The sequence below is a fragment of the Aphelocoma coerulescens genome, chromosome 15 (assembly GCF_041296385.1).
Source record: "Aphelocoma coerulescens isolate FSJ_1873_10779 chromosome 15, UR_Acoe_1.0, whole genome shotgun sequence".
In the NCBI taxonomy this organism is placed as follows: Eukaryota; Metazoa; Chordata; class Aves; order Passeriformes; family Corvidae; genus Aphelocoma; species Aphelocoma coerulescens.
Genome location: NC_091029.1, coordinates 2,289,934 through 2,308,186, shown reverse-complemented (window position 1 = coordinate 2,308,186; position 18,253 = coordinate 2,289,934). Strand labels below are relative to the sequence as shown.

The following is an 18,253-nucleotide window of genomic DNA, read 5'->3' as shown; positions in this document are numbered from 1 at the left end:
CACACAGCTCCGGAAATTAATTTCCAGCTTTCTCTCTTCTAAACTTTCCATTTTGTTTCTGACTTGCTGTGAGTCTGATGGAGTTATTTCAGAACACAGCTGAGCAGCCAAGTCAGAAAGCCTATTAACAGTGTCAACAAGACGTAGCTGATTGCCCAGAACAGTTGACGCACAAACCCACAGAGATTAAAAAAAAAAATTCTGAAAAACTTGAAAAAATAATAAAATTAGTGACATGTAGAGATACTTTTTCCATCAGTTTCAAAAAGCAGTTGGTAAGTGTGACCAGAACTGTGACCTTTATGAAACAGAGTTCTCTTGTTTAAAATGTAGCACAGTTTTTCCACCAGAGGTAAATATAAAGTCTTTAAATACAAACTTAAATCCTGACAGCTGAAGCATCATTAGTGCTGAAAGATGTGTGTTATGGCAGTGCTGAACTCTGCCTCTCTACTGGGAGTTAGGACTCGGTAGGGAGAAACCTCTCAAAGGATTTCCAAGGCTTCCACCTACTGTTGAATTCTTTACAGCAACACAAACAAAGATTATATTTGTTATTGGTCAGATTCTGCTGTCACTGTCTGTCAGCATCAAAGCCTGGAAAAGCAGCATCTGCCTCCAAAGGGATTATTATGCCTGAAGCAACCCTTCTCCCCAGGGCTCCAGCAAACAGGAGTGCTGTGGAGCTGGCTCAGGCAGCAGGGAGTTGGCGCTTGGATGAACGTGGTCCCAGTGCAGTGAGCTTGGTGATGCGCTTATTGCTAGTTCATCTTGAGGTCAGTCCTGGTGGCCATGTGCTGCTGAGCGAGCCTTGGGGAAATACCCCTCTGCCTTCCTGGGGACACATGAAGGCTCTGGAGGGCTCATTCCACACATCCCTGAGAGTCTGTGCAAAGGGGCAGGTTTCCAAGCTGACAGCAGTGTAATCCAGGTCCAAAAGCAAGGCTGGTACTCACACCCAGGAGATCCCTGCACGATGACAGATTGGACTGCAGGCACCTCCACTGAGCAAGCATGGAGACAGGCTGACCTCAGAGCCAAGGGGATGCCAGACTCTCCCTGTTGTGACCACACATCAGGCTTTGCTCCTTTTAACAGCTGGATTATTCCCCTGCTTCGAGCACAAAGCTGCAGTTCTTGATCATTCTGGTCTTTGAGTGGGACAGGTTTTCCCCAGAAAAATCCCTTTCATCGTGACTGGCTGCAGGCTTCTGCCCACTCTGTCCACTGTTAGTTCTGTTTCCTAAATATCAGCTGCAACATTAAAAAAGAATTCAAGGCAAGCCAAAAAAACCTAGTGTGCAAATACAAATCCAGCAGAGAGACTGAACCTCAACCTGGACTTTCACCGCACAGGGACAGGGGCTGCTGAGGTAAAGTCTCACAGGTGGATGTGGCCCCCAGGAGAGTGCAGTGGAGGGCTGCATCCTTGGCACTGGAGGGTCCCACACGCCCAGCCCAGGCCTCTTTGAAGCTTCATGCTTTGTTTTCTCTGCAAATACACTAGAAGTGACCTAACATGCTCCTGCTCCTTTGAGTTTAAGCAGCTTTTCTGGTCTTGCCATGTTAGGGAAAAAATAAGAGAGAAAGCAGCTTGGGTTTCTAGGCCGCTGAACGTATTTTGAGCTGTGTAACCACGGTGGCTATGGTGGGACTATCACCCTGGACCACATCCAGACTGGGACATTGCCAAGTGCCTGAGATCTGGAGAAATTTTTGAAAAATCCCTTCTTACATGGTGTCTCCCCTGGGCCCATCACGAGCTGCTTTTCTTCTCAGCAAAAGCTGGTGTTGGAAAGGGACTTTGTTTTTCCTGAGGTCAAGGAAACCACAGAGAGTCCTTGTCTGGGCACAGATCCCAACCTGCCTGCCCACCCTCTGTCCCTGCTGCTCCCATCCCTGTGGGCTGGGTTAGGCAGTGGTAGAAGAGCCAAAGTTCATCCTACTCATGACTGGGAGAAGTGATGACTTTTTTTGTTTTGCTTAAACACCAGAAACTGAATTGTGTTTTTGTGTTGCCAGTCACTCTGGGCAGCCACGAAGTGCCTTGTGCCATACCTGTAAGGGAACCAATGGTCCCACTAGGGAGGTGCTTTTCTTTTAAATGGAGTGTTACTGATCTCAACCAACAGATCTTTGTTCTGTATATTTTCTCAAAGATACAAACGATAAATTTAGACCATGGAAAGGTGACTTTCCTTGAACAGCTGGGACTGTGGCTACACTATTTCTCCCCAGGATCCTGACGTGCATGTTGCACAGCCCTGCAAGCCTGATGGGTGGGTAAAGGCAGACACTGCCTTTATCTTTTTTTGACAGGGGGAAGATTGGTTTTTTTCAATATAGAAAGTCCCTATTCAAAGGTGGGGGGTCTCTCTCCCCTTCATCCCTATGATTCTTTTGCCCCAGAATGCAACAGAGCATGCTTGTGTCTGGTCTGCCTGCATTGCTGTCATTGCATTTGGGTCCAAAAAGATGAAACCCTAACCAAATACTGAACTTTCAGAAGCTGTGGAATATGTTGCACAAACCACAGAGAAACTTTGACCAAAAGTTTACTGCTTGTCTTTATTTTTTTGCCTTTTTCTTTTTTTTTTTTTTCTTCCTAAGCCAGCTCTACTTTTCTTAATGTGAAATACAGACAGATTTGCACCCTGGGTGCACACCTTCTGGGACTGATGAAATGGTGTTTGGGTGTTGATAGCAGTGTTTGAGTGAGCTGCTGGTCAGAGAAGTGAATGCTATTTACTATTTATGTTGAGTGTGTCTTAAAAACAATGGGAAAGGTCACTAGAAGGCTAATGAGCAAAAGACTTTGTAGAGCAAACTGAAGACTAAAGGCTGTGTGAATCTGATCTAGAGGTGAATGGTTCTGTGTGTGAACACTGTGAGCTAGGATATTTAGCCATTGTAGTTTTAACCTGCCTCTTTTCCTGTAGGAAGAGGCATCTTTGCCTTTTCTAGAGCTGAAACAAAATCAGATCCATCCTTTGTCGCAGTCATTCAGTCCCGCTGAAGTCTGTGAGCATCAGCATTCCCCAGGCTCATGAGGCACTTTCTGTGTGTATCAATCAAACATGCACAGTGCTGTGCCTCTGCGGGGATGGGGGAATGCTTTATAAGAGATGATGGATCTTCTTGTGGGATATTCAGATTTCTACTGCCAGATAAAGTCTGTTCCCTGAGGATCACCTGATCGCTTACAAGTTGATCTGTTCTGAACATCTCTCATAAAGCTCCATAACCATTGGATTTTATAAGTCTTGGGAGGCACTAATTCTTTTTCAGATACTGTAATGGCCATCAAAATGAGCAAAGTATCCTACCATGTGAATTGTGACCTGAGGATGGGGTTGAAAGGTGTCTGAAGGTTAGAGAAGGAAGAAGAGAACTTACAAGTGGTGGAAATGCATAAGGATGTGTCATATTTTTATTTTTGTAAGTCTGATTCTCTAAGTGCTTGTAAAGCACTTTACTGTTGTATATGTGGTGATGCAGTAGCTCACAATATCCTTTTATTTTTGTATATTCCTTCCTCCACCATAATCCCTTTCTGTTCAACTCATAGAGAGTAATTTAAGAAGACAAAATTTATATATCATAATAAAATGCTCAAACTTTCATGCTGACGTATGCAGAGTTTCCTTCCTCTTCCTTATCCCTTTCCTTGGTGCCTAATGCCCCTTTCCCATCCAGGGGGAACGTTTCTGGTGTGTCCATCCCTTCCTGTGGATTTCAGCCCAGCTCCCTGTGGATGGGTGGCTGTGGCACAGTCAGTCAGTGCTGTGATGTGCAAACCCTGCTCTGCCTCGTGTGCCCAGGGAAAGCTGAAAAGCTGAGGAGGAACTCTCAGAGGCAGCTTTGCCTTTCAGGATTTCCCTGGTTGGCAGTTTGAGCATTTCTTCACTCTCAATTTCCCTCTTCTGCTTCATCTTGTTCTACTCAGCTATGAAGCCTTGGTGTTCGATCTAGACAACCCTCTCCCAGCTTTTCCATGGCCCTCAAAGACAGGAAGAACCAACACAATGCTTATTTTGTATCCAGGTATCCAAATCCTAGTGCAGTACTGGAATCCTCCTGTGTCCTGGCTTCCCAAATCATGACTGTGGATGAGCTGCACTGGGGCTAAGACCCTGCCTGGCCATGAAGTGCATTCTAAAGCCATTGCTGTAAATGCCTCAGGCTCACCAGCCAGCCATTAGTAGAGCACTCCTTTGTCTTCCAAGACCCAAGATGTCTGCAGGGAGAATCTGACACTAATCCTTATGGAAAAATCATTGGATTTATAGGGATGAAGTCAATAGGCTTGGATGAAAACGGCTGTAAAACTCTAAGGAATGGAAAGGAGAAGCAAAGCCATGTTATGCAAGATGCTTGCTTCATCTGCAGGGTAAGTGCCCGTGTCCTCATCCCAAGCTTTTTGCCACAAATCATGGCTGAACTGCTCCTAGGATGAAGGATGGGAGACAAGCTCATGGCTAAGAACCTGAGGAAACACAACAATGTGGAGAAGGCAGGGGTTGTGCAGGCTGGGTGAGTTCACTGGCTGAAACCCAAATGCCAGATGAAGGACATGTGCATCCACTCCTGCTATTTAAATAAAACCATAAAATGTGAATGCTGTCCAGTGAAGATTCCTGAGGTGGCAGCTAAATCCTCAGCAGCAAAAGCAGTATTAGATGCAGGATAAGTGTTTTGGCAAGTGTGCTCAGATGAGCTAACCCCTAAGCTAGTGGCTTTTACTGTGCTAGTTGGATGTTGTAAATTTAAGCAGATGATGCTTGGTATTAGTTTTGCTCCTGGGATATTTCAGAGAGTAATTGCACGTATCTCTGAGGGATTACAAGGTGCTGAAGTTATAATGGATGGACTTTGAATTTAAACTAGATGCCTTTAGGAACAGAAGGAAAGGTTTAGGCTGGTTTTACAGACAGCAAGAATGCTGAGTATAAAATGCCAAAAGCCTCACCTAAAAGAATTTGCTGATTATAGGCAGCTACAAATTAAATAATAATAAAACTCCACATGCTGTTATTCCTATTCCACTCAACAAAGCAGAGCTGTAAGGAAACAATAGATGCCTTCATCAAATTTCATTCCACAGCTGTTTACAGTCAACAAACAATGGAAAGATTTGCCAGAGAAAGAGCCTTACCTGATCCTGGAGGAGTAAAAACGTCCCCCTGCTGCCGAACCATCGGTTCAAACTATCATGTGCAAGACCTTGGGCTGGGTGTTTGCTCTCCATCAGCAGATGGCAATGTCACAGCCTGGACCTGCAGAGGTGTCTTCAGAAGTTCTAGGCAATGCCAAGCAGCTGGAGGTTATATTGTCCTCAAAAATGTCATGAATCTGTTGCAATATGAAGGAATCACCAGAAGCATGCCTGGAGCGATGGCTACCTACAGGAACTGTGTCTCCTCTGGTACAGGACACTGAACTGTCAATTAATCTGTCTCTGTCTCTGGGAGACTGGAATGGGAGACTGTCACAGAAGAAACATCTCTGTCCCCTGAGCTGACCCTGTGGCTTCACAACTGCCTCCCCCAGGAGCCATTCCAGGGTGACTGAACCCACCTGGGATGCTTTAGATGCAGCTCTGTGACCTCCTCGTGTCCTGTGCCACAGGTTCAGAGCCTCAGGGGGCACCTTGGCTTCAGCAGTTGAGCCCCTGGGGTGGCTGTCTGGGGCCTCTGGATGCTTGGCATGGTGGCTGGATGGTGACTTCCCAGGCTGGCACTGCCAGCTGCCCTCAGCAGTGTCTGCCCAGCCATGGGATGTGGATCCAGTGCTGGTTTCCATCCCATTGCTTGGGGGAGCAATTCCCACTGCAGATGTAGCCCCTGTAAATACTGCACAGCCTGGCAGGAACGTGGCTTGTCCATGCAGGTTTGCCACCACACTGCCCATCCCCAGCTCTGTTTCTAAACCCCCTGGTCTGGTGACACTGGAGAGGAGCAAGGACCTGCCCCAAGGCTGCGCATCTTCTGCCAAAGCACTGAGTCTCCTTCTCCTGGCAGCAAGCCCAGCCACAGCAGGGAAACTAATGCAGGAATGGCTTGTTCTCAAGCAGGATAAAGGGTCCTGGAACTGCTTTTTTGGGGTGTAAGGAGGGAGTTTTATGAGCTCTATTTTCTGCTTCTAATAATGATATTGGATCTAAACAGTTCCACGCCTTTGAGTCCAAGACAGATGGGGAGTTCACATCTACAAGGATGAAAATGCTCATCCTGCCAAGCCTTTGATTCTCATCGTATCCTTCCTACCCTACAAACAGGCGGACAGCACATTTCTAGCATAAAAATATCCTCCTCTCCAGCTAACCACCTCCAGATTCCCTTCCTGAGCCTGTTCTGAGCCTGGTGGTTAGACATTTCAATATACATAAACATTCAGATCATCTCCCCGAGGTTCTTCCTGTCTCACAAGCAAATCCTGAGACCAGCAGCTATTTGTAGCTCCTTGAAATACAAATGGGATTAGGGCTCCTTCCAGGTTGACTGCTGTGGTTGGGGCTCTCCATGCCCCTCCCCAGGGCTCCTGGCTGCATGCTCCCTTCACAGGACACCGAGATGCCCATCACCTCCTTCTCTGGAGATCAAACTGCTCCAAACACCCCATGTGTGGCTGCTATTGAAGGTGTCAAGGGACTGCGTAGACTGGGAAACGTTTTGGGCTGGGATGCAGCATGGGAGTGCCTGGGCATAGGCACACTTGCAGAGGGAGGGTGCAAAACCACGCCAAAACCCACACAAAGCAGTGGAGGAATCAACAACAGAGGCACATGCGTGTGCAAGCTGCATTCTCTTTGATGGGGGATTGTAGAAACATTACCTTCCCCTGGGGCTTTGCAGTGAAATAACCTGATTATTCATGAACCAGCCAGAATCATCAATCCCTCATTTATCATTTTCAACATAAATAATAAGGGCAAGAGAGGAACACACCAGCAATAAACTAGTTGTAGATGTAGTGTTGAAATCTGCCCATATCCTTTAAATATGCCCCACTTACTGATAACAAACAGGGATCCAGCTGACTCCTCGCCTGATTCCTGAGCGTTGGATTACAGAGGACACAAGCCAACACTCAGCTTTATGCGAGTGAAAGTCCATTTGGTGCTTGCGTGGGCGGCCAGCTAGGAAATGGCAGCAAATTTTAAAAAAGCACATTTGTCTTGCTGACAAATGCCTCCAGGAAATAAAAGCCTTTGTATTCTTCTTTGACCTCTTCCACTCACAGATGGGTTTTGCTGTGCTTCCGACAGCGATTTTTTCTTAGCGCCTGCGCTTCCAGGATATTCATTTTATCTGCTGACAAGCACGGCTCGGAGAGGCCACGATGCACACCACATTATGGGGCTGTTGTGGCCAAGTAGGCTGGCCTTGGAGGGGCAGAACTGGGGTTTGAACTTCAAGGCCAGCTTCTGATGAGGCATTTGGGATGGCAGCATCTCTTGGAGCATCCTTGGCTGGTTGAGCACCAGCTTTACCCTGAGATATACATTGACCCAGAGGAGAGAGCACCCAGAACCACGCAACTGCCTCACCAGTATCTGGGAGAGGAGTTGAGCATCCTTCCAGCTCTAGTCTGAGCCTGTTTTCCAACTGGAGTGAAGGTGAAGTGGAGCAGGGAATGGTGGAGCAGCCATGAGGCTCAGGGTGCTTTGCTAAGCAACAGCTCTGCTCTGCCTCCAGGTCTGCCCCGAACTCTGCAGACGCGGCCCTTTCCGAGTCCTCCGGGACTTGTTCTGGCAGCGCCGGCCCCGTGTGTGAGCCCAGCCCTGGCTGAGGCACGCTCTTAATGAGCCACATGTTCCGAAGGCCTCCAGGCTTGGCACCGGCCGGCAGGGACCCTTTGGAGCCCAGCTCTGTTAAGGGGCAGCCCAGCTCAGCACTTTCTGGGAAAGCTTCCTTTGCCCTCCCCCTGCCACTCACTTCACTTCTCCAAGGGTCTCTCCTCCATGTGCACTCCGAAAGAAGTGGGGAGGGAAATCACAGTGTGTTTAAACACTGCCTAATGGTGAAAAATAACATCTGGAGAACAGCCTTGCCCTTCAGAGAGAGCCCTCCACCTCCACATCTCCCAACAGGGAACAGTTCCAGAAGGAACCCATCAGCTCAGCACTGGGACCAACTCTCCCTGAGGGTGCCATTGGCTTGGGGACACTGACCAGGGGACAGCAGGTTCCCAAGAGCCCTGGAGCAGTGGGTGGCTGGCTAAAGCCACACTCACTGCTGGGAGATTTTAGAGAGTAAGGGAAGAGGCTGCTCAGCAGCCTCAGCTCAGCAAGGGGTGACTCCTTTCCCATGCCTGTGCCTCCCGTGCTGGCTCATCTCCCCCATTCCCCCAGGAAATGGGCACAGGAGAAACCTGCTTCATTCGAGCCTGCTTCCACAGAGGTTCTTCCAGCCAACATTAACACACTCTGCTTTACTTCCCAGCATGGCCCTGGGCAGAAAGCAACATCTGAACCTAATAAAAAGGCTGCCCTCCCCCTCAAAGAGACCCAAGAGCAACCTCTGCTATTTGGTTTCCAACCTCTGCTATTTGGTTTCTCCTTCACCAGTGGACGGCAGCTCCAGCTCAGAGGTTCTGGCTGGCCTGAAGGGAAGCAGGATGTTCTGGCAGCCCATGGAGACTGGTAGCTTAAAAATGAGTCCAGTGGGGTGGAGTTAGATGGGTTTCAGTGCTAAGGAGACAGTTGTGACTTCTCACTGGTGTGCAGAGCTGGGGTATAAGGGCTTGTTCTTCCCTTGAACAGAATAGTGCTCTTTTTCAGTTCCAAAAACATGAAAGCTGGATATGGCTCTAAGCCAAGGCCCAGGATTAACATCCCCATGGGGAAAGCTCTGCTTTGGTCCAACTGGAATGCAGATCCAGACCTGGCACCCATCTTCAGGCACACACCAACCGGGTTCCTCGTGTCTGACCTCTGGCAGCTGCTTCACTTTCTGGAAAGGGCTCAGGACGAAACAGCAGCAGAAAATACTCCTGGGTCTTGGGCAGAGCTGGATCAGGATTTCACAGCTGAAGTCTGGACTTTTCAAACAAATACCCAAGTCAGCGGAATCCAAACCTCTTCAGAATCCCTGTGTCACTGGAGCTGATTTGGGGCCCGTCAGGCCACACCTGCTGACAGCTGCGCTGCGCAGCTCGGGGGATGTGTAGAATTAGGATGGAGTGTCTTCGACAGCAACCTCCTGGATGGTGCTGCTCAGCTTTTTGCTCTTCATGAAACCTTCCCTTCCTCCTGTGCCACTGCAGGCAGGAGAGGAGCCCCCAGAAGCTCCTGGCGCTGCCCTCTCCCACAGGCACAACATTGTCCACAAATACTGACCTGCAGCCTTGCGGAACAACTGCCTGTGGGTGAGACCTCAGAACAACCTCCCCAGGACTCCTGCTGGCTCCATGGGTTTCCTCCACATCTGCTTGGGAGCACTGGGGCTGCCATGGCAATTAATGATGACTGATCTAGATGCACCATCATTAGCATGGCCAGTGTGGTCAGCGTCTCCTATGCCCTGACTTACCTCAGCAAATACTGCAACAGTTTTCTCCAAGCTGAACATGCATCTAGTCATCAAAGAGATTGCAAATGACTAATAAATATGAAGTCAGGGAACAGCAAAAATTTCTGGACAAAGATCAGTCTTTACTGACAACTGCTGCTTTTCCTAAGCAAAAGTACCCTGCAGAGTTTAAAACAGCATCCGACTTCAAAGCAGACAGCTCTCCAGATGGAGCTTACCACCCCTGCAACACCCTGCGCTTCGTCAGGTTCCGTGCATTTACAGAGGGACAGCCAGAGTATTTCCAAAGAAGGGAAACACGCCGGCCTCTTCAAACCCAGCGACTCGAGCGATGTGTGACCAATGCACTCCCCACGATGCTGGTGGCGGAACTGATCTCTGGGCCGGCCTCCCGAGCACCACGGGCAGTCCTGTCTGCCTGATCTCCTTTTACAAGGGCCAACAAGAGGAAAGCCTCACCTGTCAGCTGTGTCTGCAGCTGAGATGAATGCTGTCCCTCCTTGGTGGGATCTGGACACCCTCCCATACTGGAAAGCAGGATCCAGAAAGTGCTGTGTTGGCAGCACAAGGATTTCACCTTTCAACCCTGTTTCTGCACATTTCCAGTCCAGGGCATGCAGGCAGATGCTGTGCATTTCACAGGGGTGGCTTTGGTCACCCTGGTGCCACCATGGGAAGGGACCTGCAGCCCTGCAGGGTCTGGCAATGTCCCATGCACGGGTGGCTGCCAAGGCTTCACCTCCCTTAGTCCCCCTCCCCTGCATCCCTGTTAGAGGATTTCTCCACAGCTGGAGAACTGCACGTCCACGGATTTCATTTTAGGAGCCTTTCTGCAAAGCTGGCTGGTTTGTTTGTTGGTTTGTTTGCTCGTGCTGCAGGCCTCCAGCCCCTCGGAGCACTTGCCCTTCAGTAACGCCAACACCAATCTCAGATCACTCCAGATACAACTGCTCCAACCTCCCGTCGGTGGCCAGTGATTTATTACCACTCTGCTGCCTGGAGTCCTAACAAATACTTTTTGGTAATTGCAGGAGGCCAAAAAATAGAGGATAAATAAACCTGACAATTAATTCAGCTGTTACTCACACACGCACGTAGCAACACTCATTCCCAAGTCTCTTACGAACCCAATTCTTCCCAGATGGCATGGAAGCCAGGCTGAGCTCAGCCAGCCTGGACACCTCTGCCTCTGCCCAACACCCTTCAGGGTCCCAGTGCTGATAAGAGCCAGGCATCCCACCAAAAGCTGCTCTATTTTCCTTCCAAGTTACTCGCCAGCCTACCCCGTCTCATCTCCTGCCAAGATCAGCTCTTTAGCCCTCTGCATCATTATCACAGAGCATATATAATTTCACGGCAAATCACAAGAACTGATGAATGGCTATTTGGATTGCAATTGTCAGGAGAGTATAAAACACTTCCTGCCGTACAGAGCCCAGGAACAGTTACCAGCTCTCCTGGCCAAAAGCTCAGCTAGGGAGCCCCTGCTCTGCTGGGGCTGCCGTGTCAGGGCTGTGGGGCCACCATCATGGGAGGACACAGGGCTGGGTGCTACCAGCACAGGTATTCTGGTGTGATTTGTACCCTTTAAAAAAAAAAATGTATCACCCCAGCTGCACCCCACTCCAGGAGCCTCAGGAGGCTGCTGGCACCCAGTGCAGTGTCCTGGGGTGCACAACAAGGACAGCCTCCACCTTGTGCCCTTTTCTCCCTGCTCTCATCACTCAACTAGCTAAAAAAAAAAAAAAAAAAAAAAATCTTCTTGTTTTAATTCTTTCCAAAGGAAAAAAAAAAATCTCCAGTCCTGACTAAACACCGATTTGTCAGCAGAAGGCCACAATGCTCCTGCACCTTCTCACAGTCTGTCCAGGGCAAAGGCATAAGGGATGCCTTTTATCTTCCCTTTCCCCTCAAAAACTCCTGTCTGCCACCCAAAATATGAGTGAGTGTGGATTGCTGACATCTTTTTATTGCTGGTTTTCAAAGCCGTCTGCTTTTGTCCCATTTCATTTTCATCTCTTTATGTAAGAGCTTTGCAAGTAGACCTAAAGTTTTCCATCATTAAATTCTAAGTGTTGGCCTTGAATTTAGAGTTTTCCCACCTTCTGTTTCTTCAGCATCAGAGTGAGTTATTGACCAGGGAGACGGCTGTCAGCCCCTGTCAGCATTTAAACCCTGATGTGAGAGGTTGAACAGCCTGGCTCCTGTTTGTACTGGTTATTAACTTACTCTAATTGCCTTCAGAGCGGCAAAAGCCTTTCCATGAAGGTTTTTCAACAAAATCACTGGTCTCAAGAGATCTTTAGGCTGATTTTTCAGAGCCAGCAGTATCTGCCCAGTGCATCACCATGGCAGCTGGTTGCTGGAGGAGCGCGTGGAAACTGGAGGAGGCAGATTTGGTCAGTGTGGGTATATACCTGGAGGGATTTCAGAGGGTGTCTCACCAATCCAGATGATATAGGGTGAATCTCAGCAGCATGGAGAAAGAAACCTTTTGGGTATCCCCATGGCAGACAAACCAGTCAGGCAGTGCTGGCAGAAGGCAGGGGTACACCCTGGCTGAAATGCTCATTGCTATGCTCAGGAGAATATAATCTGTGTAAAATCCATTTCTGAGCCCCAGGAAAGGCAGCAGAAGGCCCCTCAACTACCTAATAGCTAGTCAATGGACTAAATTCCATACAGTCATCAATTAGTCCTCATGCACAGCCATCCCCCTCAGCTCAGTGACCCCCCAGTCATCACTCCCCACATCACACACCCCCCCCCCAGCAGTGGGAAGAGCTCCCCATCCTATGGCATCACTGTGGGAAGGGGACTTGGGGACTCCCAGCTGAAGTCAACCACACCCCATGGGACAGGTGTTGGAGGTAAAGCAATTTAGACCCACAAATAGATACCAGGGCTTCTTAATTAGGTTTCATGTCATAATTAGGTAGTGGCTTACTAGCCTCCCCCAAAATTTCATGCAGCCCTGGGTCAATGAGACAAGGGTCTAGGGGTGCTCACTGTGCCCTCGCACATGGAAAAACACCTGCTGCCACCACCCCTAGGTCCCCTCAGCCCATTTTACCTTGGATACCCCATCAGTGCCGGCACAGGGATCCCTCAACCCCCCCACCCCCTCGCCTGCAGCCGCCTCAGCTGCCCCGTGAGCAGCTCGTCCTGCCCGGGCTCACACACCCCCACAGGCAGGAGCTGCTTTCTGCTGCCAAATAAGTTTTGGGTTGGGTTGGTTTGTTTGCTCTTTTATTATTGAACCAGCACGGCAGTGGTCGCCCACTGTCTCCCACCGCTCGCTGGTGGGCACGCCGAGCACAGTAACAGTGAACAAGCCCGTCACCTTTAGCAGAAGAACCCCCTCCCCTCTGGAGCAAGCTGTGGAATTATTTACACCTGGTGGTCTCTGTACAGCCCCGGCTGTCGCACAAGTCCCTCCACAGCAGCTGTGCACAGGCTGGGTACACACACAGAGATTCCCCCCGTACAGTTCAAGCGAGAAATTGTCCAGTGATTGGTTTGCATTTATACAAGTTACAAAGTTGCTGAACACTTAAGTTTAAACTTGGGGTTTTGGAATAGTTTAATATGAGTTTCTCCTGGATTGCACAACCGCAGCCAACAGCACGAGGAGGTGCTGTCGGACCCTGCACTGAGATTTCGGGGTGCTTGGGGATGCCTCGGTGGGGAGAACGAGGGCCAGAGAGGGAAGCACCACAACCTACAGGAGCAGCAGCTCCTCCTTTCCCAAAACCTCACTCCCCTGAGTCCACATCTGAGCAGGTAAAGCAGGGCCATCCCTCTGCAGCCTCCCAGGTCTGAGCTGGCTCCCCACCAAGCAGCTGTGGGCCTCCTGCCCACACACTGCCAGCTCGTTGATTAGACACAATTAACCTGCAGCAGGAGGATGCTCTGCTCCTGCACCTCAGCAAGGGGGCTCAGAGCTCCCCGGTGGGAGCTGCTGCTGCTCTGCGTGCTCCCTTCAGAGTCCCTCCATCCCTGTTGCTGCTGCTGCTGCCGGGGGGTCTGCCAGGGGATGGGGTGTGTGTGGGGAGACCCAACGATGGCGACACAGCAAGACACAGAGTGCCAAAACCAAGCAGTCCCGTGGCCAAGTGCGGGGCAGAGCTCTCAACAGGGGGGATCCCACTGGAGCAAGACCTACCTGTCCTGACCTCAGCCAGTCTCCTGCATCCCTGGGCTGCTCCCCCAGCCTGGGGCAGGCTCAGCCAGGGCCTGAGCTCCTGCACAGAGCTGGGAACATCAGCAATGTTGTCACGTCCCCTGTTCAGGAGCAATCCCAAAGGATCCCACTGAGCAGCGGGTGAGGCTGCTGGAGCCCTGCAGCATCTCAGTGTCACCAGTGTCTCCCCAGCACCTTCACATCCTCCCACTCCCCTCCTGCACACTCTGCCCTGCCCAGCAGCTGGTGGGTTAACATTCATCCAGCAGCACTGAGCCAAAAACCCTGTACGGGCTGAAACAACCTCACCAATACCTCAGAACTCTTCTGCCATGCTCACAGCACAGCCTCAGGTGCTGCTGTGCTTTGGGCTCCTGGCCAGCCCCAGCCCCTCACCTTGCACACACAGAAAACAGTGGAAGTGAGAGAACCATGGCTCTGGGGTTGGCACTGAAGGGTGGGACAGGCTCTTCTCTCTCCATCCCACGGTTCTGGGTGCTGGCCATGCTGCTGGTGAACGCTGCCCACAGCTAACTGGGAGTGCAACCCAACCCTGTCCCAGCTGGGCAGAGAGAAGGTGGCTCTGCAGCTCCTGGCTGGAGCCCGTGGCCCTTCCTGATGTCCCAACACCCGGCTGCAGGGTAGGCACAGGATACCCACACGCTGCGGGACCTGAATGCCACCCCAGTGCCTCCATCCCTGGTGTGCTGCAGGACCCCTGGTGAGAGCAGCTGTGGCAAAGCCCCAAAGGCAGCAGCTCCATCACCCTTCTCTCTCCCCTCTGGCCACGTCTCAGCCCTCACTGGGCCACTGGCAGGGTCTGTGATGCCACTCTGTCAGCTCTGCAGCCACCTTCCACCGGCACCCAGCGCCTTCCTGGACATCTGGAGACACCAAGCAGCACACAGTATTTGCTACTGTGCCAAGTGGGAACTTTATTCTTTGTTGTGGTTGGGGTTTTTTTGCTATTTTTTCCAAATCAGCTAGGGAGGCAGCTTTGAAGATGGGTCAGATTTGGATAATTCTTTTTTTTCCCAGCAAAATCTGCAACATTTTAATAGTGTTTTGCCCAGACATCAGCTCTGTGAGTCTGTACAGCTCAGAGCCACAGAGACACCAGCAGCAATAACCTGGGAACGGAAAGACTTTCCACATCGCTTGTGCATTGTCTTGGATTTTTTTTTCTTTAAAAAAAAAAAAAAAAAAAAAAAAGCACAACAGAAAAGACACAAACATTGATGAACATTTAAAAACCTGTACATTGTAAAAAAAACAAAACCAAAAGTAAAACCCAACAGAAAAAAAAAAAAACAACCAAACCCCAAACAAACAACAAACACCATCATTCTCTTGCTTTGAAATCAGAATGAACCTGGGAACGTTGCAGGGGGAAAAGAAAGATCCATGGGGAAGGTGACAGCGCTGGCCGTGCCGCTGAGCCCGCGGGGCTGCCGGAGGCTGCGGGGCTGGGCCGGGCTGGGGCTCCTCTAGCGTACAGAATGCAAAGCATTTAATACAATTTATTTTTTTTTTTTTTTTTTTTGCCATTTGTTTTCCCCCCAGAGCGAGAAAGCAGAAGTGAATGAAAAAAAAAGTCTAATATTTTTGTTCTTTAACCATGTAACTGCAGATATGAGCCAACATCATGGAATGAAAAAAATAATGTAAAGTAGAGCATTCGTGTGTATCACAAAAATACAATAAAAACTTTTTTTAAACTTTTTTTCCTTTTTTTTTTTTTTTTTTTTAAGTTTCCTGTGAACTCCCTGCCACGCTGGCCTCCTGCCCACTCTGCCCCTGCCCTGGCCAGCTCGGAGGGCTCTGGAGAATCAACGTCTACAACCAGCAAAGGTGTGTGTAACGGGGGGCCCTGCAACCATGGCAAGATTTTTGTTTGGTTTTTTTTTTTTTTTTTTAAACTAAGTACATACATTCTCCTGACTCCCAGATAACTTTGATGGATCATTGTTTACCTTTTTTTTTTTAACCCTTCCATACAATGGACAAATGCATCAAAGCCTGCATGTAAGAACAGAACCTCTTTTACAGCATGTAATACTGTGTTTTGTTTAAAGTCCTTCCTCGCGTAAAATATTGACATAATTCACTGAAGGTATCAAAAATATACCCTGTAGACCAATACAATTTACAATTGCCTTTTCTCACCATTCAGAAAACAATGCACTTAAAGCAACCGAGCCCCTCGGTGGGCAGCGTGTGAGCCAGCCCGGGGACGTCCCTGCCCGCTCCGAGGGACCCGGGATTGCTTCCATCGAAGGGACCAGGATTTTTTCTGTTCTTTTTTTTTTTTAAGAAACAGCTCTTCACTCCCTCCCCTGCCCGCTCTTTCCAGCCACGTTCGAAGCGTGTCGTCGCGGGGCTGATAACGTCTTGTGACGCGGGAATGCCGGGCAAGCAGCCCTCGGATCAGCCAGGGAACCGACCCGGGGCGTTCCGTCCCGTTTCACTTCTCAACCGTGGTTTGTTTTTTTTTTCAATCTTTTCTTTAACCCGCTCAAGGTTTTGCAATTCTGAGGCACATCCCCACGGCCGGGTACGGGGGAGCATCCCACCGCCCGCTGCCGACTCCGCAGGAGCATCCGCAGCCCCCGGCTCGCTGCTGCGGGAAGGGGCCGGCAGAGCGTCCGAGCGCGCTGCCCCGGGACGGGCACACGGCCGCTCCCTGTCCCTCTCGAGCGCGGGGTCACCGCCCAGCACGGCTGCCAAGATCGAAGATGGGTTCCTTGGGTTTTGTCTCGTTAAGGCTTTTTTCTTTTCTTTATCAGACCGAAGAGGATGCAGAAATTTCCAGATGTTGAGAAAGAAAAAAAATAACCCAAACAAAATTTAAAAAAAAAAAAAATCCAAAACCATCATCCTCCCCCCCTCCTCCTCCCCGCCCCCCCAAATTGGCTGGTTGGGAGGGAAGGGGGGGGGAAAAAATAAAAAAGGAAAAAGGAAAAGGGAAAAATGAAATCGCTCTGCTCCTGCATCTTCGCTCGTGAGAGCCGGCGGGGCCGGGGCGGTGGGCGCTCGCCCCGGGCGTCCCGCTCGCTCCCCGCGCCCCGGGGTTTGGTCGCCGTCTCCCTGCCCCTGGCTCCTCTCATTCACTGTCCGAAAGGGTTTCGTACTGGGAGCAGAGCAGGGGCTTGGGCTCCTCGTCCCAGGCGTGGTGCTGGCTGCCGGGGGTGCCCTGCGGCAGCGGGGCCGTGGGTGCCGCCGTCACCACCCCGCTGGGGAGCCGCATGGTGAGCGGGTTGTAGGGGAACGGCGTCGAACCTGCGCGGGACGAGCAAGCAGAGAGTCAGCACCAGCGGTGGGGGCCCTTCTCCCGCAGCCTCCCCACACCCCTGCGAGGGCGGCACGGCCACTCTGGGGACCCGTCCCCTCGAGCCCTACCTGCGGACGACGGCCTGTCCTCCCAGACGCGGTTGGTGAGGGGAGTCCTGCGGTTGCAGTCGCCCTCCGAGTGCACCGAGGAGACGGAGGGCGGCCGCTCGCCCGAGGACAGACCCGGCGCCGGGGACTTGGCCTTGCGGCTGTTGGGTCTGGCAGCGATCTTTGGCTTCCCCCCTCCTCCTGCGAAGAGAAGCAGCCGCTCGTCACCCGGCTCGTTGTGACAGGGTTCAGCGGGTCGGGGACGGGGCAGCGGGTTCCCAGCGCTTCCCTTTTAGGAGCTTTGCAAAAATGGCTCCTGGCAGGAGAAAAGCTCACCCCGGACCGACGGCGGCACGGCGGGGAATGGCGATGGGGCAGGTGGGGGCAGCGGCTGGAGGAGGGCTCTGCCCTCTCCTGGGCTGCTCCACCCTGGGGGCTGATGCCACCAACTGTCCCGTGGAGGGACCCGGGGCAGGAGCAGCCGTGCGGCTCCGGCCGTTTCCCTGCAGGATCTGCTCCCGAGCCCGCTCGTGGCTCAGCCCACAAACGTGGCTCATGAATGGAGCTCCATGTGCCACCCCCACGGGCACATGCGGTTGGCAGCGACCCCCCAAGAGCTGCGTGGGTGCTGGAGCCCTGAGCACATTCCCCATTCCCATGGTCTACATGGGTCTTTCATCTCTCCTTACAGCAGAATCCCTGGAGATGTTTAGCCAGTTTTTAAAAGGTTTTAAGCCAGAAGGGCCTCTGTTGGGCAGGTGAGCCCAGATAAATGAGGGGGAGCTCCCCACGGGGGAGGGACAGATGGGCTCTGCATCCCACCTTGCCTGCCCAGCAGCAGGTAGCCTCCACCAGGCATAGGGAGGCACGGCTGGAAGAAGCTGCTGGTTTCATGCAGGAGCCAGAAAAGCTTTTCTGCAAAAAGCTTTAGAGTGCCTGGTGTTAGATGACCCAGAGGGGTGTGAGCTCAAGTGGAGGAAGGTGCACATGTGCACCCAGGATCTACCCCTGAGCCACGGGCTGTGTGCCTGGATTCCCGAGGCTGATCCCTGGCAGTGGTGTTATGCTCTGTGCAGGGCACTGCCATGAGGCACTCTGCCCTTGGCAGGTGTGCGGGGGACAAATGCTCCCCCCATCCATCCCTGGTCCCCCTCCTCCC

The 18,253-nt window shown here is 51.2% G+C and overlaps 1 protein-coding gene across 1 annotated transcript in view; it reads right to left on the bottom strand.

Annotated features, from left to right (window-relative positions):
* Positions 1-14,909: 14,909 nt before the first annotated feature.
* Positions 14,910-18,253, bottom strand: part of NCOR2 (nuclear receptor corepressor 2) — a 230,343-nt gene continuing 226,999 nt past the window's right edge. Inside the window, exons 46-47 of the mRNA XM_069031075.1 lie at positions 17,116-17,295; positions 14,910-16,995 (exon numbers count right to left, since the gene is read on the bottom strand). Of these exons, the coding sequence (XP_068887176.1) occupies positions 16,820-16,995; positions 17,116-17,295 (356 nt within the window). The 3' untranslated portion in view covers positions 14,910-16,819. The remainder of the gene's footprint in view (positions 16,996-17,115; positions 17,296-18,253) is intronic.